The 26,731-nt window shown below is 41.4% G+C and overlaps 1 protein-coding gene across 4 annotated transcripts in view; it reads right to left on the bottom strand.

Annotated features, from left to right (window-relative positions):
- Positions 1-26,731, bottom strand: part of LOC128018606 (chemokine-like protein TAFA-2) — an 85,607-nt gene that overhangs the window by 20,687 nt on the left and 38,189 nt on the right. For 3 of the 4 annotated variants that reach the window (XM_052604218.1, XM_052604220.1, XM_052604219.1), the window contains exon 2: positions 3,034-3,146. In XM_052604218.1, the coding sequence (XP_052460178.1) occupies positions 3,034-3,145 (112 nt within the window). In that variant the 5' untranslated portion in view covers position 3,146. Of the gene's footprint in view, positions 1-2,405; positions 2,726-3,033; positions 3,147-26,731 lie in introns of those variants that run through there. The other variant, XM_052604221.1, reaches the window with a different exon arrangement.

Below are 26,731 nucleotides of genomic sequence, written 5' to 3'. Positions count from 1 at the left end.
TTTCTGGCTATATTCCCTGTGTATGTGTGTGTGCAAAACAAATACTTCACTCTCATTTAGCTCATTGTCCCTGAAGCTTTTGCTGCTCGTATAGAGAAGAAGAGTTTAGAGTTATTAGTTTCTCCCTCCCAGTGGTTTAGTGTGTGTGTGTGTTCAGCCACCTCGCTCTGACCTGTTAGCAGTAGTGTGTAATTAACTGATTGTCTGAACTATTTCCCACCTCTCAGTGGCTGACATATTTAACTTCTGGCTACTTATCCAATCAAAATGAAGAATTATTGTGCAGGGAAAACTGTAGTAAACAAAAGCACACATATTTTATAGGCAGTGGCTATTTGCACTAAGTGCAAACAGCAATAGATGCTATTTACTCTAAGTGGAATTAGCAATAGATGTTACACTAAGTGTAAAAAGCAATGGATTCTATTTACACTAAGTGCAATAGTGGTACATATTAACACTATAAAAATACCAGTATTTTCTGCTATTTATACTACTTATTGCAAATAGTGGCAGATATCTGCAACTCATTTTTGTAATACAATATAAACATTATGCAATAATAACAATGTATTGAGTGTAAATTATCATTTTTATTAAAATTATTAAATTGATACTGCCCTCCCCAATTTTATATATATATATAAAATTGTAAAAAATCATAGCCTAATGTTTAAATCATCTCCTTTTAAATGTATACAGATAATAGAACGTGTATGATGTATTTTTATAGGTGAAATGACTCTTGCAAAGCTCTGATTTCTGAGAGATACACGGAGAGGCAACAGCAATGCGGTGTTTGATTTGTGCTCTTTTCATTCATAAAGTTCATTCACTTAACACTTGTGACTTTAGAGGTCTGTGTATAATATTGCGCTGATCCCCTGACTCAACTTTTATATAGCAAACACCGGACTGTGCCAGCCTCAGTCGAGTATTCAGGCAGAATTATTCCTCGTCCGTTATTCATCATTGAAGCCATTATCCGAGCCATTCCGAATAAGGTATCCGGCTTCATGCACAACCCTAATTATTAGGCATACATTACATATTTAAATTTTACATGCAACATAGATAAGTTCATAGAAAGTAAAAGCTCTACGCAATATTGTAATCCTAAAATTCACGTCGTACTTCAAAACTCTTTGTATGCATTATGGTTAATGTATTCTTGAGTAGTCGATTGTTTACGGCAGCGCCAAATAGTTGTTGAAGTAATCGATCACTCGACTACTCGACTAGTCTATGCAAGGCCTAATATATATATATATATATATATATATATATATATATATATATATATATATATATATATATATATATATATATATATATATATATATATATATTTGAACTCCGCAAATGGTAAAGTGATCGACACAATCGACCACTTTACCATTTGCGCCACTGAAGCTGATGTTTGAAGTCATTTGTAATGTTGTCCAGCCCAACCACACATTGGTTGGCAAAGTTAGTGTAAATAGCCTCTGGCGACAAGGCAGGTATTTGCACTTAGTGTAAATAGACACTCTGGATTTGGGCTATATTCTAATGTCCAATATAACTGTAAAAAGACACTGTGTGTGATTATAGGGGCCAACACCAATAGATTCAAGCAGTATGCTGTATAATTCGATGTATTTTACACAACAATAAAAAGCAATAAATTCACAAATCATTCTCTATGAGACATTTGATATTTCAATTTATGGTCCCCTCCAACCTCTTCAAAAATAGTCTGAGCCACCATTCTGCTGCGACAGATGAGAGAAGTTCACACAATTAGTGAATCATGTTTAAAAAAAAAAAAAAGAACAAATTGCACTGCATTGCATCATCAGCTTGTCTACAAAATCAGGTAGATATTGCAACAGTGAACGTGTATTAAAATAAATAACAAAAGTTGAATTTTATGTAGTGCTGATTTAAGGTAGTTAAATAGATGAAACCAACTGGCAAAGCATAAAAAATATAATATTTTTTTTAAAAGAAAGAAAGAGTGTTCTTTTGAATGTTTCTATTCATCAAAAGTTTTTTTTTTTATTTCTCTCCATTTCTGTCATTATCGATGGATGATGGACTTTACACAGTTATTAGACCAGACTGAATCAACAACGAACTGATTCCAACTGAACAATGACTGTATAGTATTTGTCATTTTAGAGCTGCTTAACAGCAGAATTGAATATTGTTTGCAACATTGAATCACTTTTTTTCTTATTTATCTAGTTTCTTTAAACAGTCATTTCTGGTGAAAACTGCCATCACATGAATAAATTACATTAAAATTAAAAAAATTTTTACAATTATTTCACAGTATTGATGTTTTTTCAGTATTTTTTTATAAAAAAAAAAAAAAACATGCAGCATAAGAGACTTCTTTCAAAAACATTAAAAAGTCTTACCAACCACAAACTTTTGAATGGTAGTGTTACTCATCTAATCAGAAATGTAGTGTTACGATGTCCATGGGATCAATCCTCAGGGATCCATAAACTGATAAATGCACCCTTTGAATGCAATGCAACTCATTTTAAAAAGTGTCTGCCAGTTGCATAAATCAGAATCAGTATACCGTCTTCAATTGCCAAATAAAAGAAACAAGTTCTTATGCAAAATAAACTCTTATCACTTTCTTCTGGAACATTCTGCAGCAGCCTCTACATGACTCCAGAGACGTCAGTGTCCTGCGGTCCATCAACTCTTCTCCTCATAAACAGAGAACATTCACTGGAACATTTTAAGCTGAATTAACCATCCACCTACCACTGAGCTGTCTGCAAAAACTCTCTGTCTTAGGTTTGCATTTATATCGTTCACATTTCTGGTACACATAGACACAAGAACCAAACTTCTGATCTTAAAAAGCAAAATTAAAATATTTATGGTAATATCGCCCCAAATCTAGCTTCATGCAATCAACATAAGCTGTTTTTTAATGAGACGGCTAATTAAAATGATCAACACTGTAGATTAAAATGAAAAAAAGCAATATTAACGAGCTTTACCAAATGAACCTTGACCTTGACTTACCGATGTGACTGCGGTGAGACGAGGCATCAGAGAGATGACCCCAGAGAGACAGAAGGGTCAACAACACCAGCAAGAGCCACGCGCACACCCTCTGTGCCGCCCACTCCTGCATTCTGAAACACACACACACACAAACCATTTTAGCACATGAGCATTACACTGATCTCATTCCCTCATTCAGTGCCATCTAAATGTCATCATGTTGTTCCTAAATGTTTTCTGATACAATAATGAGTGCTCCAAAATATTGAATTATACAATTACACATAGACAGAGAGTAAGCCTAAGCAGAGATGTATAGTAACGAAGTAGAACTACTTCACTACTGTACTTAAGTACTAAAACGCGGTATCTGTACTTTACTAGAGTATTATTTTTTTCTCCTACTTCCACTTTTACTTCGGTACATATTTTCGCTGAGTTTAATACTTTTACTCCGATATTTTTTTATGTGCTGCATCGTTACTCGTTACAATTATAATAATGTTACGAATCATTCCATTACAAACCACTGCCAGAACTGTAGATGGCAGGTTTGATGAAGCTGCCACATCATTGAGCGAATCAAGCGAGACTGCGCGTGCTGACTGAACTGCTGTGAAGAGAGAGATGAACACCGAGCCGAGCCAGATAATGACTCGTTCACGAGTCAAGAACCGGTTGCATCGGTTTTCGGATGACCAGTAACGTTAGTTCTTTCTGACAGTTCGATTCAATAAACCAGTTGAAGAAAACAGTTCACCGATTCTTTTGCGCTCGATGCAATGGCGTCATTGGCGTTGACTGCACATGGGCTCATAACATTAACACATAATCAGTTCAGAATCAATCACCAAAAGAATCAGTTCAGTTCCAAACGCTCTGTGTCGGTTTGCTTCACGCTAAATCACACATGCGCAGTATCATCAGCTCCTCGGTTCACGAATCGGACGCGTCTGACAGAAACGGTTCTTGACTCGTGAACAAGTCATTATCTGGCTCGGCTCGGTGTTCATCTTCAGTTCTCTCTTCACAGCAGTTCAGTCAGTGTACTGTTTGAGTCAATGAATTACTCCGGGATATTGGTTTGTTTGAGCTCAGAGGGAGTGTCAGACACATTAAACAAGTTAACAGCTTAATTCATCTGTGGATTAATGCGCGAACTGTTTAAAACGATTCAGTTCGATTTGGTGTACTGTTTCAAAAAGATCCGGTTACATCGAATGATTCGTTCGCGAACCAGATATCACAAACTGCTTTGTTTTTAACTGTCTTACAACAGACACAGAAGAGAAGACAATGCTGAATAAAGTCGTAGTTTTTGCTATTTTTTGACCAAAATGTATTTTCGATGCTTCAAAAAATTCTAACTGACCCTCTGATGTCTTATGGGTTTGAAACAACATGAGTGTAAGTTATTAATGACATCATTTTGCAAATTGGGCTAACTAACCCTAGTAACCGTTTTTTGTTTACAAGAAGTTACAGTCAAAGGAATTGTGATTGTCCTTTAGGTTAATCATTTGAAATAGTAAAAACAATATTTTCAAACTTTTGACTATTTTCTTTAATAGCTACATAACACAATACTTCTACTTTTACTTTCAGTACTTGAGTAGTAAATTTTAAAATAGACTACTTGCAATACTTAAGTACAAAAAATTTTGAATACTTTAGTACTTCTACTTAAGTGTGGTGCTTAAAGAGCACTTCTACTTCTACTCAAGTCACTTTTTTGATAGAGCACTTGTACTTTTACTCAAGTATGGTTCTCTAGTACTTTATACATCTCTGGTAGTGGTTCATGCTGGTACAGATTTTGGTAATGTTGTTGTTTGTCTGTTTGGTTTGGGAATTTTTTTCGGCTAAATGTATTTTTAAATTTGCTACCCATTCTCAATGGGAAAGTGCCTAAGCAACATTGCAAAAAAAAAAAAAAAAAAAGTTTCCCAGCAAAATTGCTCAAAAGTTTGCACCGTGTATCATCAGCCTAAAACTAATGATAAGTATTTGACATCAATTGGAGATTTAAGCTTAAATTAGCAAAGTCAGTTCCCTTCCAGCCTCCTCACAATGCAACTCTGGATGAAAATAATTGATAATCTAATTAAATTAAATTATCAATCTAAAGAAATTAACTAGTAAAACTACATAGACCATTGGTTTAGACTGTGCAAAATAAAAAGCACTGCACAGCTTTCTTCTTTCCCGCTACTTTTATCTCAGACAGACATATTTAAGTATTTCATTTGGAGAGAAAACAAAATCTTTTTTTTTTTATTCACAATGTATTGACATTAGGTAAACAGTGCAAATAAACTCTACAAATCCATGTGTGCATTTGTGTGTGCTTCTGCTAATACTGTAAACATTACTCTATAAAACTTCTAAGAGGAAGTTCAGAAGACATCATGTGAGAACATTTAATAGTACCACCCAACCAGTAAGAGCACATTTTTATCATTTAGACTTTTGTGGAAAATGGAAGTTTGTGTACATTTTGCATTGATCATGACAGCAGTAACTCATCCAATGATGATCAAATGATGAAGAAGAGTATTATAACTGGGCACATATCCAAAAACAAGGCATTGATGAGAATCTGCATTTTAAAGAGCTGATTCAGGTGCCTGGACTGCAGTAGTGGAGCAATGCTGTACAGTAGTTTCTGCATCCTCCACAATCTACCATTATACAACTGGCCTGCAAAATGGGGAACCGAACTGTGCAAATTGCATTCAGCACTAATTTTTGGGCATGTTTGCACTGTTACCTGATTTGCATAATGTCATTAGTGAATTGGGTGCTAACACAACACAAATACCATGCACAAATAAATGACATTATTAGTGGGCACAGTACATTTTTAGTGAACGCTCCCATATCCCCCTCCTGCAGTTTTGTAATGGAGGCCTGTGAGTTCCTCTTCTGATTAGTATCAGTTTAATAATGAATTTGCCTCTTTACATTCATGGTGCACAACACAACTCCCGGCACATTATTCAGCAGACTAAAAAAGATAGATTTTGTGTGGGAAAAAGAGAAATTTTAGGGAATGGCGTGTTTTGAAGCAAGAGAGATAAACAACATAAAGGGGTGATTTGGAAATAGTTTGCCTGGCTCAGGGAAGTCTATGAGCCACTGTGGGAATGTGTCAAATTATGCCGATTTAGCGTACTAATTATCTTCCAACCAGCAGAGCTCAATAGAAATCTCTCCTGTTCAAGCTGAGGGGTGGGCAGGAAAACCCCTGCCTGGAGCGAGTTTTACAGTGTGAAGGTGGATTGCCATGAACAAACAAAAAGATACTGTTGCTGACATTTATATTCTCACAGAAATATGGGTTATTTCCACACCACAGTACCACATTTTTTCCAAACAGTTTTCCCAATCAATTCCATCTCCTCATTGTTACGACAAACAGCTTTTTTGGGGTTTACTTACAGTCATTGCATATTAAGCTGGGATAGAAGTATTTTGGCACATAGAAAAATAGAAAACTCATTAGTATTAAAAGTTAATTCTGTAATGAGTACTACTGTATAAATAGAAAATATAGAAACTGAAATGCAGTTTTTAGTCAAGTCCCATTCAATTTAGAGAAATAATTTTTTTACATAATACCCAATGAGCTTCATTATACTCCCTAACAATCAACAGATTGATCACACAGTAGAAGGACATTGTGTGTATTAGTGTATTAGAATTTTTTTATTATGAGTTATTAAATAGCCGCTGTCTTTTATCAATTCCATTTATGTTTTTTTTTAATACCGCACATAGCACTAGTCAACTAAATGAATGTAAAATGGCAAAGATGAATTCACTTTTGGAGCTTAAATGTAAGGGAAATGTCGTTTTGGAATTTCTGTTCATGATGTAATTTTATTTAATTGCTGTAATTAATTTATAGCATTAACAAGAGGATTTGTTCAATTAATTTTGGAAGAGATGACTGATGAATGTATTTTTAGTCCAGTGCCTGTATATAATTACGGTATATAATTATAGATTAGTGTTGACCAGGTTCAGAGGCTGTCAAATGTGGGTCAACTTACTGTACTATGTTGTGTATTTTCATCAGTTTTGATATGAAAAATTCATTTCGTATTGATTCAATTGATTTATTGCATTTTGAGAGAAAAAAAATTTCATGGATTTATTTTTTCATTCATTTTGGGTCAAATAAAAATAAAAAAATAATATATTTTCTTTTTATTTGAATAAGTCTTTGAAAATCAAAACCCGAGTTAGAATTTTTGGACCCACTTTATATTAAGTGGCCTTAACTACTATGTACTTACATTTTAATTAATAATTTAGTACAATGTACTTATTGTGTACATACATTTTTTTACATTGTACTTATATTTTAAAAAATGACATGTAATTACATCTGTATTTAATTTCTGTAATTACATTTATAATTACACTGTTGACCCATACTTTACATCTTAACCCACCCTTAAACTTACCCATACCTCCAACCCTCTCCCTAACCTTACCCCATCCCACCTAAATAGCAGCAAAAGTGTTTTACAATACAATATGAACACAATAAGTACATTGTACTTATTTTTTATGTAAGTACATAGTAGTTAAGGCCACCTAATATAAAGTGGGACCGAATTTTTAATGTTATTGTAACCTAAAGATGCTATGTGAAAGTTTGAAACAGAAAATAGTGGTTTTCATCTTGCCACTTTCTTGGTAAGATTTTTTTTTTCACTGTAGTGGTATATGCTTGTATTTATTTTAATGTTTTTCCTCCCTTTTTTCAACTTTTTACTTTCCAGTTATCTACTAACAAAGGCCTGCATCTGCAACAAATGTACTGTTATTTTTCAGGCCAAAAGGCACACCAGAGATGAGACTGTAAAAGGATAGAGAGAACAGTTGAAAGTGTGCATTGGAGAAACATCTTTGTGATCAATTGATTCAGCAAAAACATTTTGCACACTTTTCCCTCCATCCAAATGAATGAAAAAAAGGGTTCATTTGCAACCACAGATACACTTAATTGGCAGTATGTTGTATTTCAGAGATATAGGAGCAGTATTTTAGAGTTGTAAGTCTGTGTTGTTGATACAAGGGGCAGTATTTCTTTCTATGGCAGAATTTGAGTGATAAAATTTGTAGTATGACAGAGGAAAGGGCAGAAGGGCAATATTTCGGAAACAAAGTGCAATTTTTGAGTGTGAAAATGATTTAATGGGGTCATATGATGTGAATTAAATTTTTCCTTTCTCTTTGGAGTGTTACAAGCTCTTGGTCATGAAGAAGATCTGTAAAGTTGCAAAGACTAAAGTGTAACACCAATGAGCGGATGGTATTCAACCATCTGTTCCATGTTAATGAACCCTGACCCTTTTGACACATTCTACACTCAAAGACCAGAACGTGAGTTAAAGAAAAAACAAGGACTTTCGTTTTACAACCCTCTTACAACATAACTCACCACCCTGGGCGCCGCCATGACGGCAATGTCCTGGCGGGGATGAGAGTTATAACACCTTGGAGACTATCCAGAGATGCGATATCGAACTTCAAAAGGGAAGACAAACAACCCCCCTTCTTGATCGCACATTCCAGTGAAACAGACGCACATACACTCAAAATCAGGCACAAGCATTTTTGCTGGCCCATGGACCTTCTTGTACTAAAACTACCTCTAAATGTATTTTAATGTCTCCCTTTTTGTGCTCAAATGTATGTATGCGGCATAGTGGAATATCTGAATGTTACTGTGTGTTTAATGCAAACTTTAGATGCATTTAGTTAATAGTAAGTCTGTATCTTCGGATACGGGACTGGTAAAAGCCTAGTTCTTAGTGTCGGTATAATCGTAAAAACGCGACTGTAACGAATCTTGATAGCAAATTACAAAAAGATGCATTGTGTCAGAGGAACGATCTTGCTTAAGAAAAGTGTTTAACTTTGACATCGCCATAAATTAGACCAGTGGGCGGAGATCAGCAAACAAAGAAGATTTTTCCCGCCTTAGTTTGTTTACACTTCATTGGCTCATACTAAAAAAATAGGTGTAAACCTAGATTTACTTAAAAGCTCAGGGAAACCTGTATTCTGGGCATTCCGCCAGAGAGAAAAGAGGATTCCCAGCTTTGCAACCGGACTTCAAGAAGTTCTCCGTTATTCTTCTTTACTTTTCGTTTCATTCTAGTTTTTCTTTATTGTCTGCTGATATTTGACTTCGTTCAATTGCCTTCACGAGCCAAACGAACTCAAGTCTAGTCATCTTTTGGCAAAGTTTACCTTCGCGTTAACCATCGAGCTCACGCATCATCTGCTCTGGAAAGAACCACGCTGAGGCCGCACAGACCGGACAATTTGAGCGCAGCTACGCACAAGAGCCAAATCAAAGCAAGTACTTTCTTATATCGCAACTAAAATTGCTGTTTAAGGTTGTCTAGGCTATTCCATGTTTGTGAAATCATCCAATGACTTGGGGTCTCTTGCAAAGTTAACTGTTTGAAATTGCCACGCTGAGATTGCTTTTCACTTTCACTTTCTCTCCCTCTCTCTCTCTCTCTCTTTATCTCTATCTCTCATTTATCTCATTATTATTCTTGTTCATTTACCTTGTTCAAATTGTATTTTCGTTTTGCTATATACTCATATTTACTCCGTGTGAATTGTAGTTATGTACTCTTTAGTCTGTTTTTATTAAATCCTATAATTTGCTTGAATTGAATTGTTTTATTGCTCATTGAGATCGAAGTCCCTGAATCGTGTGATCTACGCTACGAGCTTTGTTTTATATGAATTAATTTTCAGTAATCTTAGTAGTACAGACACAGAAAATATTGTTTTTTCCTGATCAGAAGATTAATATTTCTTGGAGTTTGTAAGAAGGGTATTTTTATTGAATTTTGATAAGGAAGTCTAGCTTCCAGTTCGCTGGACGAACAGATTGTCTAGAGTAACTTAAATTAATTCTAGTAAAGGTTACCTTTAAATGATTAAATATTCCCTCTTTGGGTAATTTATTATTTGTAAGCAATAAGCACGTTATATTCATAGACTCATGAATATTCACTTAATTTGAGATAATTATTCCCCAGAAAGTGATTGTTGCTACATTAAATGGTGGAGTTAAATTTGGGCAGCGTTCAAACTTTGTTTTTGTGAGCAATATTCATTTTCATTTTCATGAGCATTTTTGGATGTTAATATTATGTATGCGCATTTTTGAATTGTGAGTTAAGTCGCGCTTCGAGCGAACTCATTTGGCACAAAGGCAACTGTTCAGCACAGCAGCCTAACAGTTTCTAAAAATACCTATAGTCACTGTTATTTTAATAAAAATAAACTGCAGTAAATGTTAAAAGTCTCCTGTCAAGAGAAGACCAACATTTTCATATGAATAATTAAAAGATGAAGAAATCTTTTATTAATTGTAATATGTAAATCTGAACCTGAGCGATGTTCCTCTGATTCAGTTAAAAAGGCCTTGCATATTAAGTATCGTTATTGAATTTCGTGGTGAGCCACAGTGATATTCAAAATTTAAACGATAAAAACTCCTGGTCTAAATTGGCTTAGCTACCCGATTTTAAACCTAAAACATTTAAATCATAAGTGCTGTTTTGTTAAATGTTTATGGGAGGTAAAACAGATGGACAAAATCTGTTATTAACAGTCTTGTGTTGGTTAGAGAAAAGCTCCGGCCTCACGCGCTGTTTAATTTAGCACCTCAAGGGTCATAAAACCTTTGTCTGTTTGTGAGTTGCGATTTTGATGCAGAGAATCAGCGCTGATGAGCGCACAGAGATTAGATCATAGTGTAACTGACTGTCATTCCGCTATCTAAACACCAGAGGGAATTTTAGACGTTTCAAGTTGCCCTGTCTTCTGATTCCAGCTTGCATGAGTGCCATCTCTGGCCGTTTCAGATAAGGCTCTCGAATTACTAACCTCTATTTCTCTCTGTGATTTATTGAATTAGCTGTCTAAATTATCAATAATTATTTGCAATAACAGCTTTGCTCGTGCGAATATTATTTCAGCATTAGACAAATTTTGCCTGTTTTTGTTCACATTTACTTTGAATTTGGTTCAAACATGATTTGAATTAGAATTTAATTGTTTAATAGTGCAAATTAAGTGTCTCAGCCCAACCACTGATTAACCCATTTAGAAGGGAGCAAGCCATCTAGTGGCAGTAACCTGTTAAGTCAGTTCACAGCTTGCATCTCTCTGATCTCTTTCTTTTCGGTTCTGTTTTGAATTGCTTCATCTACTTTTACCCTTTCTGATTAATTTCATAATTATTAATGATACATTACTGTTATCGTTGGGTATTATAGGGCATTTATTCCGATTTTTCCAATTAATTCTTCTCACCTGCTTATTTTAAATTTAGATTTAAACCAGTTTTGAATTTTTAATTTGAATTAAGTTTTCTGCCCACCAGGTTAAGCCACAGAGAGTGAATACGCCCCCTTTGTGGTGAAAACCAGCTTCTTCTTCTCCCGTGCTCATTCCTGTCTTTTGTTATTTATTTTGTTATTATTATTATTATTTTTTATTATTATTATTATTATAATTTTTTTTTTTTTTCTTTAATTTTTTTTTTATTATTAATTTTTATTATTATTATTATTATTTTTTTTATTTATTTATTTTATTTTAGTTTTTATTCAACTTTTTATTTTTATTTTATATAGCCCTTTTTGTTGTTTATCTTTCTTCTCTCTTTTGGCTTAGGTTATTTTGATAATTACCATCATTATCATAAGCTTTTGTTTTATCATTATTAGGTAAAGCTGTTACCTCTCATTTCTACATATATATTTACTCAGTTGATGATTAAACAAACCAAACCTTAATTCACTTTAAGTTTCCTTTGTTCATCCTTTGTGTATTTGATTGTAGAACTCCCTTGGTGATTGGACAGTCATCTCAGGTTTCCAGTGAGCAAGGGGGCCAACCGGCGTTAACAACACTGGCCGTGAGTGAAACTCGGTCCCTCTTATCTCTGTTCGTTTGCGCCACGCAGTGGAAGACATCAGCAATTTGGCACTCCAACGGTGATCAATCAGTCCAGCTGACACACGACGCAATCTCTGGGACCAGTACCTAAACCGGGGGCTAAATCGGGGCCCACTTTCTTTTCTAAAGAGAGGGTTCTGGGGAACAGCCCAATTTTGTAGTGCTGTCTGGCGGTTGACATCTTGGTGTTGCCGGTTGTGTTAAAAGTCACAAGCTGTTTGAGAGGGCGCAACGTCAGAGTAACGGAGGGCCAGGGACACTGCGGTTGAGTGTTTGGGAGCGCCAGGGAGGCTGACCGTGCCGCTGGATTCCACCAGGTGAACCAAAAGTGATAAAACCTATCCACTTATTATAAGGCGCAGAATATTAGATATTCCCCCTGATATTTATGTTAAGTGTTTGGTCCATTTTCCTCTGTAAGCCACACCCTTTTCCTAGGTCTCTTACTCCCCTAGCCGCACATGCTGTAGGCCCCTAGCAGAAACTCTTGTGAAAAACAGCAGGCTTAATTTTTTTTTTTATTCTCTACCTAACACTTCTAGCGTTCTTATTCATTCCATTTCATTGCAGACCAATTTATTTGGTGTTTTGTTTTCACGGTGCTCTTTCCTATCTTCACCTTTTTGCATGCTGTTGTGATTCTGTTTCTTGCAGTTCACCGAGAGACCCCAAGGAGAGCTAAGTAGTAGAGCGACAACCGAGCAGCCGGTGTCACCAGGTGACCCACGAGGCTATCCCCTGTCAAGTCTCTATTTTGGGCCGACCCTAATTGGACCCGCCTCCCTGTCTAACTGTCTGCATCAGTTAGCCAAAATTCTTAGAGACGGCATAGCCGTACGATAGCTCGTTAACCAGAGAACGAACTTGCATTGGCCTCTTTGTGTGTGTGTTGTGCTTCTCTTGTCCGCAGTGAGCCAAGATGTCGCGTGCATCCAGTCCCGCAGTCCCTTGGGATCAGCTAGCGACATGGCTGGAGACGATGACGACCTCCTTCCTGCCAAAGGACACCAGTGACCTGCAGCACTTGAGCCAGGGACAACTGGATACTGAGATGGACCAGCTGATGGCGAACGATCCAACGCAGAGTTACACCCACAAAGAACTTGCCAGGATCACAGGGACCCTAGCTCACCTCCTCATCGCCCAGGCAAGGATCAGCGAAAGGAGCAACCACGACTTGGAGCAGGAAGCCGCGGCTCTGAGACTTCGAGTGGAGGAAGCCCTACAGCATCAGGCCCACACCCAGAGTCGTCTAGATAAGCTACTTCTCGAGACCCAAGACCAGCACGAGAAAGAGAACGCTACAGATCCAGAACTACAGAAAGAAGTGGAAAGACTTCAAAATGCCCTGGAGAATCTTCGTCTGGACACAGACCAAAGAGAACATTTGGAGAGAGAAACCCGAGAGAGACTCGAGGCAAAGCTCCGACAAGGTGACGCTCTCCTTGAAAGGGCTGAAATCGAACTGAAAGAAAGAGATGCTAAAGTGAAGGCCTATGAAAATCACCTGGAAATGGCCCGAGCTGAAATCCACGACCTTACACAGCGTAAAGACTCTCTAATAGATGAACTTGACATGGTTCACAGAGAACTGAAACATTCTTATAGCCTGCAACGTGAACAGAAAGAGGAAACACACTCCACAGAGTTTCCCCTGGCCAGTGAACCCCAGCGTGTCAGCCAAGAACTTCGAGCTGGACAAGGGGGTGAAAGCCTGCTTTTCAAAATGTCACCAGCCAGCCTCCACGAACCCCTGTCAGCAGTGGGGGAAGGAAAACCCTTCCAGAAAGTCCGGGTCACCAGCCACGGACACATAACTCCAAAAGAACTGGACAAGCTGGCTAGAAACATCCCTACGTTCAACCCAGATCCTGCAGGAGGCCACGACATTCACGCTTATTTACAAGATATAGACTTTCACTTGCAAACTGTCACCAACGTAACCACTTGGGACAAATTGTACCTGCTCAGAATTACGTCCAGTCGTGAGGTACGCAGTTTCTTAGACCGTCAACCAGAGACTGTCAAAATGGACTACCAGCAACTGCGAAAAGCTTTGGTGCGTGAATTCTCTGATCCAGAATCAGACCAAGGGCTAGTAACCGCAATGGACCTCAAGCAAGGTCGACTTGAAACCCCACCAAATTTCTACAACCGACTGCGACGTGCCTACTTCGGAGCGAGGAATGAACCAGGCATGGAGGAAGACGTCAACTTCCGAACTTTGTTTCTGCGAAACCTCCATCCTACTGTCAGCCACCATTTGGGAGTGTTAGCGTGCCCGCGTAGCATGTCAACGCAACAGTTACGTGATTTAGCACATAAGGCCTACACCAAACAAAAGACTGTGTCAGAAAAGACTGTAAAACACCCAACTATTTGCTCTGTCTCTGAGTCCCATTCAGAGTTGACCCTAGAGGGCGCCCAACAGCACCCCAGTTATACACCCATCAACCGAGAGTCAAGACCGTTCCAAGCCAGCAGAGGGCAGCGCGGTCGCGGTGGTGGTGCCCGTCCGAAGCACCAGAACGACCGCTCTGGAATATCCTGGGACCGGCCTCGCCCCTCCCATAACCAAAAGGGGGGGGGCACCTGGGAAGCCGGCCGGCGACCCAGAACTAGCCAACCTCCAGCCTCCAGAACACCAAGCCCAGGGAGGCGGGAGGGGGAACACTCTCGACGTGATGCTTGGAAACTCAAGGCTGAGCCCACATCTAAAAAGGAAAGTGCAGCCACATCCGAAGCTGCAGAACTTCTGAGAATACTGAGAGAGTTCCTTCAACAGAAACCTCACAAGGAGGACAAGAAGGATAAACCAGACACCGCATGACTAAACCTTATGCCTGAAACCAGCACCACTCCCAACGTCTCCACAACTGAACCAAGCACACAGAACACTGTTTGTCAACCACGAACTATTGAACTAGCTGTTGCCTCATCAAACAATAGCAACACCCACTCAGTCCAACTGACATCTGCACCTCCTGACCAAGAAAGCATCATCCCACACACTGAGGTGCCAGAAAGTGCTGTTTTGGTTATCTGTACCCACAACGAAACACACAAAACATACCCTAACTGCTTATCGATCAACACACAAGCCCCAACACCAAAACTCCTGGGGAACCTGATTGAGAAGGGAGTGGCTCGGAAACTCTACCTAACCATCACGTTAGAAAAGGAAATGAGACTCGAAGCCCTTGTGGACACAGGCTCAGACCTCACGTTGATTTCGGCTCAACTATTTGATAAGCTCAAATTTGAAGCTCAGAGACAGAATCGAACTCTAAATTTTCACACTTGCAAGCTGAATGTGCAGTCATACAGCCAAAATGACATCCAGCTCAGAAATGTAGCTCCCATCCACCTGACGATCGGACCTATGAGCCTAGTACATCCTATTTATGTCTCACCAATGAACAATTATTCATTTCTCATCGGGAAAGACCTGCTTGATCGCTTTGAGCCTTTACTAGATGTCAAACAGCTGAAAGTCTGGGCTCAAGTGCGAGAACCTCTTCCCCTCCAACCACACAGGTCGCCGGTGCCAGACGGTCAGGTCACAGAGGTCACGAGAATTCCCACGGTGCCAGACGGTCAGGTCACAGAGGTCACGAGAATTCCCACAGAGCCAGACTGTCGGGTCACAGAGGTCACGGGAACCCCAGCAGCCAGCCATAGGTATCCAGCCTCAACAACAAACCAGGGCTCAAGTTCGATCCTCTGTACCTTCAAGGCCACTAAAGACTCTGATACCTACTGTCCCAAGGTCAAAACCGAACTGCAGCTGCATGATATAACAACAACGGACAGTATTCTGGCCATATGGGCAGACAACTCAGCCATTAGTCTGTCACTATACAATGCAATCACTGAGAAGACACCTGACCTCCCTTATGCCAGCAAGCGCACTCGTTTTCCTTTGAACTCACACCCATCCTCAATGGTGTCTGCTAGAGGAATCTGCGCTTTGCATGTGAAATGGAATTATCGGTGCCTGACTCATTATTTCCTGGTCCTTCCGGACCTGCCACACGATGTCTACATTGGAGCAGACCTCTTGATTCGCCTCAAGGCTCATGTGGACACTTTTAATGAAGTTGTATGGGCCCCATTGACTTTGCAGCCACACGTTTCCATCAACCATGACAACCTCATATCAGGGCAGACCATCCCAGAAGTCTGCACTTTAGTCAACGAACAGGAAACGGTGGTACCAGCTTACACCAAAGGGGTCGCTATTCGGCTCAACATGCGATGGGGTCAAACCTTAAACCACACGCTGGGTTTCTTCCAACCCTCACCTGAATGTGTGGAACTCGGACTCACACTGGAAGCCACACCCCTCACTGAAGTGTCATCTCGTGTAGTCTACATCCTGTTCAACAACTGCACGGCAACTGACATCAACATTCCCAAGGCCTACCGGCTGGGATGGCTAGTAAGCCATGACTTTCATGATTTTGAACTTGTACTACCTGTCATTGGTCCCATTCCACCCGCACTGATACCCGAAGGGAGTACAGACAGTACATTGTTCACTGCACCCTTCAAACTCATTGCCATCACATCTGTTATGTCGGTGCCTAAAGACCAAGTGTGCAGAACGGAGCTGACCGAGGACGAACACCTCACAATATACACAGTCTCCCACAAGAACGTCGGTGAGGCTCATGAACCTACTACACCTCTCAATGCCAACCCGACTGATGACACACCGATGGAGGAGCCTTACCCAGGTTTTGAATCTCAAGTGCAGCAAATTCTACAAGACGCTAATGCACTTCAAAGCGATACAGATCGTCAAGGACTCAGACAAGTTCTGTATAAGTTCAAAGAATCCTTTGCCAAAGACTCTCTAGACTGTGGTCTCACCAACCTCCACACGGTGCGCATCCCTACGCACCCTGATGCTCCTCCCACTTTTGTCAGACAGTACAAGATTCCCATCGCCTCACACGAACCAGTGCAGGAGATCATCGAATCTATGCTTGAAAAGGGGGTCATCCGTCCATGCAACAGCACCTACTCAGCCCCCATCTGGCCCGTCCTCAAACCTAACGGCAAATGGCGACCCACCATTGACTACAGGAAACTGAATCAACAGGTGCCGCTGTCACGATGGCCCATGACCCAGCTAGAACAAGAACTACCCCGAATCAGAGGAGCCACAATCTTCTCTACACTTGATGTGGCCTCTGGATTCTGGACCATTCCGGTGCACCCGGAAGACCAACACAAGTTGGCATTCACATTTGGCAACAGACAGTTCACCTTCAACAGGTGTCCGTTCGGCTACGCCAACTCACCAGCTGAATTCAACATCTTTCTGAACAAAGCCTGCCCAGACGCTAGAATGAGAGGCAACCTGATCTATGTAGACGATGTTCTCATGAAGAGCACAACGGTGGCCGACCACCTGAAAGAAATAGACTATGTTTTGAACCAACTATCCACCGCCGGAGCCAAGATCGCCCTCCACAAAGGACAGTGGTGCCGAACTAAGGTTAACTACGTGGGCCTGCTCATCGGATCCCAAGGCATTGAACCTCAGTCAAACCGCATTCATGCCATTCAAAACATCAAGCCTCCCACCAACGTCTCTGAGCTGCGGAGTTTTCTAGGGGTATGCAATTACTCTCGACAGTTCATCGAAAACTACTCGGACATTGCCAGACCTCTGACAGCTCTGCTAAAAAAGGACTGCCCTTTCGTCTGGTCAGAGGCTCAAGAACACGCCATGAAAGAACTAAAAAGACATTTATGCACAGCTCCGTGTCTTGCTTACCCCGATCCACAAAAGGAATTCTACCTGGAAGCTGGGTTCTCCAACCAATGTCTCAGTGCTGGCCTGTACCAACGGCATGATCAAGACAAGAAAGTAGTTGCCTATGCCAGCAAGACACTGCTTCCACCAGAGTGTAAGTTCTCAGACTGTGAAAAAGCTCTGCTCTGCACTGTATGGGCCATTCAGCGATTCTCCAATTACATTGGGGCACAGAAAGTTATCATAGAGACTTGCCACCAGCCAGTAATGTTCCTCAACAGCCAGCGAATCCGAGATGGCGTGGTCACCAATTCACGCATAGCCACATGGTTAATGGCTCTCCAAGGACGCAATGTTGAGGCACGGTATGCACAGAATCACAAGTCTGCCCTGGGCAATGGACTGGCCGCATGCCAAAACTGTTCTGATAACATATCTGCAGAAGAAATGGGTGTGCAAGAACCCCAACAGCAACAACCGACCTGTCACAGGTACTTTGAAGAGAATGCGTGTCAGGGCATGCTCACAGCCTACGTCGATGGATGCTCCTACAACCACGATGGCATCCTCAAGGCAGGTGCAGGAGTGCTGTGGGTCAACGACCAGCCATGTTCCCCACAACACTTCAAGTTAGGTCCCCAGTCATCACAATATGCAGAAATAGCAGCCATTCTCATAACTCTGCAGATCGCATCAGCCCATGACATCAGAGAAATCCTCATCTGTACAGACTCTAACTATGCCAGACTCAGTTTTGTGTGCCACCTTACCGGCTGGAAACAGAATGGTTTCAAAACGGCAAACAACAAGCCAGTCAAACACCAACACCTGTTCCAAGAATGTGATAACATCACCGAAATGCACAATATGACTGTGTACTGGAAGAAGGTAAAAGGACACTCTAAGCTACCAGGGCTGGACAAAGACTTAAATGATAAAACCGACGCCCTCGCCAAAACAGGCGCACTACACGGGGAGGTGTGGTCACCCCCAGAACCCACACCCAGCCCCGATGTTGCAGTATTAACCCGCAGCAAACGACCTTCACCTGTGGCAGTGCCCGCCTCACAGTCGCTATCGCTAACTCCGCAGATCTCCAACAACGACATTGCGGATATGCAAGCCTCTGACACTGCCATAAAGACAATTCTTAACCACCTCTCTGACCCCTCCAACCGCCCTATCACTGACGCTGAGCTCAATGATGACTCGTGCCTCCGACACCTGTATATCACCAGACACATGCTACGTGTACAAGACGACATTCTGTGGTTTGCACCTGATGACAGCACATCGCCACGGCTCGTGGTGCCACGATGCCAAAAGGGGGTAATGCTAATGTACGCCCACGACACACCATGTGCTGGACACCACGGTGCCAGAGCCACGTATGACACACTGAGACAGGTGGCATTCTGGCCCGGCATGCAACAAGATGTGGCAGAGTACGTCAGAGAATGTCTTGTGTGCTGCCAGTTCACACCAGCAAACCCAAACCACAGAGCCCCACTGCAACGCAGAGGGATCACGTTCCCGTGGTCAGACCTCCAAATCGACTGGGTAGGGCCCCTGCCCAGATCAACAAGAGGCAACAAGTACTTCCTCACGGTGGTGTGCCAGTTTACCAAGTGGGTAGAGTGTCTGCCAGCACCTAATGACACTGCCCAAACCACTGCATACCTCCTGATGAACCATATCTTCTCCCGGTTCGGATTGCCACTGAGAGTCAACTCAGACAGAGGTACCCACTTCACGGCCGAGATCATGCAACAGATCTGGAAATGCCTAGGGGTACAAGCTAAACTACACATCAGCCACCATCCAATTGCATCCGGCCAGGTAGAGAGATCGAACAGAGCGGTGGTCGCCATGCTGAAAAAGTATGTGTCTGCTAATCAGAAAGACTGGGATGTGAAACTACCCCTTGTGTTGATGGCCATCAGAGCCACCCCACAGGAATCAACACGGGTGTCCCCTTTTGAACTCATGACTGGGCGGCAGATGACCCTGCCACTACACTTGCTGTATCAACCAGGAGACTCCAACCTTGTCACTGCTTACACCACATTCCAGTACCTTGACGAGCTCCATAGACACTTGAAAACAACGTTTGCTTTTGCCCAGCAACACCTGCAAAAAAGCGCTGAAGGCCAGAAAGCATACTATGATCGGAAAGCGTCACACCAGGAACTGAATGTGGGCGACAGGGTCTTGTATTACCGCTTCACCCCGCTAACTCAGACAGGCCCCCAGCGGCTGTCAAAGAAATTCCTGCCACACTGGACGGGACCTCATGAGATTATGAACAAACTCTCCCCAGTTGCGTACCAAATCCAGCTAAGTCGGGGATCGAGAGAACCAGTTCTCAAATGGGTCCACCGTAACCAGATTAAGAGACATGTGGCCACTAGCAGAGAAAGACAGGGAGGGGCCAATGCAAGCTAAACACCAACCGCCGCCATCGAAGCGAAAAGACTGTCCCATCCAACCCGGGACAAACCTCACTGACCTGTTCCCTCTCTCTCTTTTCCCTTTTCCTCCCCATCTCTCTCTCTCTCTGTGGCCTGTAACAGGATGCTGCTGTGGATTCTCATCCTGTGCCTCCAGTCAACCAGAGGCCAGCCGTCATCAGACATTATCACACCGGGTCCTGCCTCGGGCATTGTATTGAGAGAGCAACCGGGACTCCTGATCACGAATTGTCGGACGTACACCCAGAAAGTATACGTTCGACTCGACCCCCGCAACGTCTACAGAGCACACTACCCCCGCGCAGTAGCCCAGTACAGCTGGGCCGGTGCCCGTTGGACAGAGGATTCCCTCCAGCACGCCGAGGCCGATGTCAAGCACATGCTCAACCAACTTGAGAAGATGACTGTTACCCAGGCGGAACTAGGTGGACACAACCGCCGCCCCAAACGTTTCCTGGGAGCGCTGCTCGGAGCCGCCGCTGCTGTTGGAACTCTGTTCAACATCGGTATGTCCAGTGTCAATGCAGTAAATATAGCCACTGTGAGACGGCATGTGGCTGAAATTCAGACTGAACTTCCACAGCTAAAAGAGCAACTCACTACACAGAGTGCATCCTTGCAAACCATTGGAAAGACTTTGAAAGGAACGGTGGTCATTCTCAACACCCACAGCGTGCTTTTGAACCAGACCATGAACTCCATGAAACAGCTGTTCACTGTGTTCCAGAATGACTTTGCCCAAACGCAGCTGGTCACAGCATTAATGACTGACATGCTACGGGAAGTGAGTTCTTCCATCGACAGTCTAGCCATGGGAAGAATTCCACCATACCTGATACCCCTAAGCTTGGTGCAAAATGTGCTGGCTTCCGCCATCACCACACCCACTGATCCTATGCAAATCCACCTTGCCTACTCTCTAGGTAGTGCTATTCCCCTTTACGTGGATCCTGAGCAGAAGGAGATGAGTTTCCTCCTGAACTTACCCATCATAGAGTCAAGCCGAATCTACAGACTCAAAGACATTGTTAATGTGGGGTTCTGGAAGGATAACACTCATATCAAGATACGTACCCCTGAGGTGGTGGCGTACCATGACAGCAACACCCAGCTGTACTTAGCCCCAAACCTGCACATGTGCACCCTAACTAAAGACATTCACTACCTCTGCCCCAGCAAGCCATTTCTCAGAGACAATACTGATGGAATCTGCGGGTTGCAACCCATGATCAGCGACACGCGTTGCCCTGCCGATGCCCAGCCTCGCAGCCACGTCACCGAGACGCAAGCTGAGATTGTAGGTGATAGATGGCTCGTTAACACTCCAGTACGTACCGCTACACTGACCTACGACCAGCATGACACAGCCACCCGTGTCAATCTGCTCGACCAGAGCATGTGGATTCAAGTCCCACGAGGGGCCATCCTCCACCTCGACGATCTGGCCTTATACCATCTTCCGAGTGAAGAGTACCAATCAGAACTAGAAATCCCATCCTTTTTCAAGAACTACAACTTCACCCTAGGTCCGGAGTTGGAACTGTGGATTGAAAAAGGCGGGCCTCAGCTCATTGACATTGCTCCCGTCGACGCAGCCCTTCAAGCCTTGTCTCGATTGCCCATCCTGAACACCTCACCTGTTGTCCAAGCCTGGACTGCAGCTGACACAGCACTGTGCATCTCCATGGTCGTCGGCCACACCCTGACCCTTGGCGTGGCCTTAGTCCTATACAGGAAACTCAACGAGATGCGAATCTCTGCAGCTAAATTCAAGACAACTAGGATTGGAGGTCTCCGATGGAAACCCCGAAGGGAAGGTAACACACCAGAGACGGATAAGGACCTCATCGAGTTGAGTCCTCAGCCCTAACAAACACCTGCTACCCGACTGTCAGGATTCACCTGCCATCCGACCATGGTGGTGGGTGTTGTCCGATAATGACCACAGGGCATCATCCGACCACAAAGGGGGAATGTAACACCAATGAGCGGATGGTATTCAACCATCTGTTCCATGTTAATGAACCCTGACCCTTTTGACACATTCTACACTCAAAGACCAGAACGTGAGTTAAAGAAAAAACAAGGACTTTCGTTTTACAACCCTCTTACAACATAACTCACCACCCTGGGCGCCGCCATGACGGCAATGTCCTGGCGGGGATGAGAGTTATAACACCTTGGAGACTATCCAGAGATGCGATATCGAACTTCAAAAGGGAAGACAAACAACCCCCCTTCTTGATCGCACATTCCAGTGAAACAGACGCACATACACTCAAAATCAGGCACAAGCATTTTTGCTGGCCCATGGACCTTCTTGTACTAAAACTACCTCTAAATGTATTTTAATGTCTCCCTTTTTGTGCTCAAATGTATGTATGCGGCATAGTGGAATATCTGAATGTTACTGTGTGTTTAATGCAAACTTTAGATGCATTTAGTTAATAGTAAGTCTGTATCTTCGGATACGGGACTGGTAAAAGCCTAGTTCTTAGTGTCGGTATAATCGTAAAAACGCGACTGTAACGAATCTTGATAGCAAATTACAAAAAGATGCATTGTGTCAGAGGAACGATCTTGCTTAAGAAAAGTGTTTAACTTTGACATCGCCATAAATTAGACCAGTGGGCGGAGATCAGCAAACAAAGAAGATTTTTCCCGCCTTAGTTTGTTTACACTTCATTGGCTCATACTAAAAAAATAGGTGTAAACCTAGATTTACTTAAAAGCTCAGGGAAACCTGTATTCTGGGCATTCCGCCAGAGAGAAAAGAGGATTCCCAGCTTTGCAACCGGACTTCAAGAAGTTCTCCGTTATTCTTCTTTACTTTTCGTTTCATTCTAGTTTTTCTTTATTGTCTGCTGATATTTGACTTCGTTCAATTGCCTTCACGAGCCAAACGAACTCAAGTCTAGTCATCTTTTGGCAAAGTTTACCTTCGCGTTAACCATCGAGCTCACGCATCATCTGCTCTGGAAAGAACCACGCTGAGGCCGCACAGACCGGACAATTTGAGCGCAGCTACGCACAAGAGCCAAATCAAAGCAAGTACTTTCTTATATCGCAACTAAAATTGCTGTTTAAGGTTGTCTAGGCTATTCCATGTTTGTGAAATCATCCAATGACTTGGGGTCTCTTGCAAAGTTAACTGTTTGAAATTGCCACGCTGAGATTGCTTTTCACTTTCACTTTCTCTCCCTCTCTCTCTCTCTCTCTTTATCTCTATCTCTCATTTATCTCATTATTATTCTTGTTCATTTACCTTGTTCAAATTGTATTTTTGTTTTGCTATATACTCATATTTACTCCGTGTGAATTGTAGTTATGTACTCTTTAGTCTGTTTTTATTAAATCCTATAATTTGCTTGAATTGAATTGTTTTATTGCTCATTGAGATCGAAGTCCCTGAATCGTGTGATCTACGCTACGAGCTTTGTTTTATATGAATTAATTTTCAGTAATCTTAGTAGTACAGACACAGAAAATATTGTTTTTTCCTGATCAGAAGATTAATATTTCTTGGAGTTTGTAAGAAGGGTATTTTTATTGAATTTTGATAAGGAAGTCTAGCTTCCAGTTCGCTGGACGAACAGATTGTCTAGAGTAACTTAAATTAATTCTAGTAAAGGTTACCTTTAAATGATTAAATATTCCCTCTTTGGGTAATTTAATATTTGTAAGCAATAAGCACGTTATATTCATAGACTCATGAATATTCACTTAATTTGAGATAATTATTCCCCAGAAAGTGATTGTTGCTACAAAAGTTTCAAATCCAATGAGATATTCTTTATCACAGTTTCACGAGTTCACATCTACATATATTAATACCGTAAGTTTATGCGTATTTGGCGTGCTGTCCGGGTGGAGGGCTCCGAGCTCGGGATGTGGCCCGAACCCAGAGTACTCCCCCCGGTTGTGGTAAGAGTAGATGGATCTATAAGTGAGGAGAAATGGGGTGGAGGAGGGATGCTGAAAACCGTCAATGAACAGAGATAGGTTCTGCTGTTATTTATACCTTGTCATGAGTTGATTACTGATTGGTCTCCACTTGTGTTAATCAGGTTAATGAACTGCGACTGTTCCTCCCGAACTTTGTTATAAAACAGCATTAAGACCCCTAAAACGGCTCATTCAAACACGCCCCCACATGTCTACATCACTATGTGGAAATATTTGCGTAATGCCGCCTGAATGTGCATGCAAAGAAAGAAGGCATGGTTTCAGTAACCACAGTTAATGTTGAAGCAGCCATGTCAGAGAAATGCTGAGTGTATCTAGGCGAAAGCAAAAGCACTTTATTTGGCTTTCCGAAAGTAGATTACATTTAGGAATCTTAAAGATTACTTAAAATAGAACTGCTGGCACCCATTTAAAGGTATAATAGCAATATTTGAATTGTGAGGGAACAGGAGTGTTTCCACAGTGTAGCCATATTAAGCTAATACTTGCTGTGAGGTTTTTTTTTATTTTATTTTTTTTAACCCAGTGAATGTTTCACATTACAGCAGCTGCATCTTAAACATTTTCACACACACACACACACAGAGGTGGGGGGGGGGGGGGGGGGGGGCTGGGGTGCTGGAGTCTCCGTTCCTTTCATTTAATTAGTCCCACTGGAATTTTTGCAGATGGGGATATCATCACACGCAGACATTTCTGTTTCATTTTCTCCCCAAGTACAGTATATGTCCACATCACACCTCTCTCTCTTGCTCGCTCACACGCTGTTTCTCTTTCTCTGTGTGTCTCTCTCATTCAGTATTTTAAACCATGGTCTAATGGTTCTATCCTTATTTGGTTGGCCAAGACTGAAACAATCATACCATGTCAGAAAGCTCACATCCTTTCATGTAATGTTTTAAGTTAAACACTAGCTACAAATCAACACACACAAAATAAACACACACTCGCACAGAAATATTCACACAACTTTAGTATTGTAGACCTCATTATGACCGACAGACCAAAAGGCATCAAAGAATATTCACCCATCACCTAAAGCCCCTTTCATCTTCTCTTCCTACTTCCATTCAGACAGGTTTTCCAGTCCTGTAACAAATGCTGCAGGCTAGTAGCTGTGCTGCTTTGTGCACAATAAAATTAATGTGTTTGTAGTTCTACTGTTCTCCCTCTACTCTCTCTCACTATTTCTCTTTCTCCTTCTCTCTCCCCTAAAGGTACAATCTGCATATCCGAACACACGGCTGCATAAGAATGTCTAAAGATATGAATGCATCAGCACTCATAAGAATATATATATATATATATTTTTTTTTTTTATCTATCAGCAGCCTTTAAAATCAATGAACAATGCGCATGTTGAGAAGCTCTGGGGCCTAATGTGCAGTAATCAATACTGACATGTCAGGTTATGCTGGTAAATAAAAATTTGTTTTGACGTGACCTGGCCTGATTAAATATTCAGTAGTTCAGTTTTTACCTAATAATATTTTCACCATCTACAGAGCCATACAATTGCTACATCAGAGGTTTTTAAGCCTAAAATACCACAAGGCAGTGCCAGCAAGTCTGTGGGATTTACAAAATTTATATTTAGGGCTGTCAAAGTTAACATGTTAATTTAGGCTATCAATTAAAATTATTAACAAAAGTTTTTAAAAGACAATAAATACTGATTAGTGTCATTTTGGAAAAAAAAAACATCTTGCCTTTATATTAATAGTAGGCTATATTGTATCAAAACGTTGCTCCTAAAACCTCTATGCTAAATGGCTACTTTTACTGTAGCAATATTATCTACAAAGTAATTCCATGACTGCTATAAATTCACCGTAAATGTGCTGACAACAGTGCCAAACAAGCGGGAATCTGTGAAAATTACTTCCTTAACAATTTTTATATGTTTCACAATGTATATAATACTCCATCGGTGGCATTTAAATCACTAGAATTTTACATTAACACATCACAAACATAAACGTTTGTAATGCATAAAAACACATGTACAAGATCAATGATATAGACACAGCGAAACACAATTCTTTAAATTGAGTAAAAACATAATACAAATCCAGATAGGACAAATCAACTGACTCCAAACTCTGTCACAGCTGTCCAATCCATTATTTTGAACATTGAATAGGGATTCAGGATAAACCAAGTCACAAAACAGTACAAGAATTATCTGAGTTTTCTCTTAAAAGGAAGAAGCTTTTATGAAACTCCTTGGTCTTTATCTGTGTATGTGTGTGTAATCTGTATGAACCCTACACTAAAATGTAATGTCACAGTTGTGGGTTGATAACATCAGTTCATGTGTATCAGTTTACTCAAATGGTCACAAATCACGTCCAACACTGGTAGACATCAGCCTCTGACTGAACCAACTCACTAGAATGAAAAAGACAGACATAATTTTTTTTTCACAGGGATATTTTTATTCGTCTGATAAGTGTTCATGGCTAGTGTGGCTGGCAGAGACAGTGCTGGTGAAAATAATGAC

The sequence above is a fragment of the Carassius gibelio genome, chromosome A8 (assembly GCF_023724105.1).
Source record: "Carassius gibelio isolate Cgi1373 ecotype wild population from Czech Republic chromosome A8, carGib1.2-hapl.c, whole genome shotgun sequence".
NCBI lineage: Eukaryota > Metazoa > Chordata > Actinopteri > Cypriniformes > Cyprinidae > Carassius > Carassius gibelio.
Note: the sequence above shows the minus strand (reverse complement) of the source record. Positions and strands in the feature narration are given on the sequence as shown.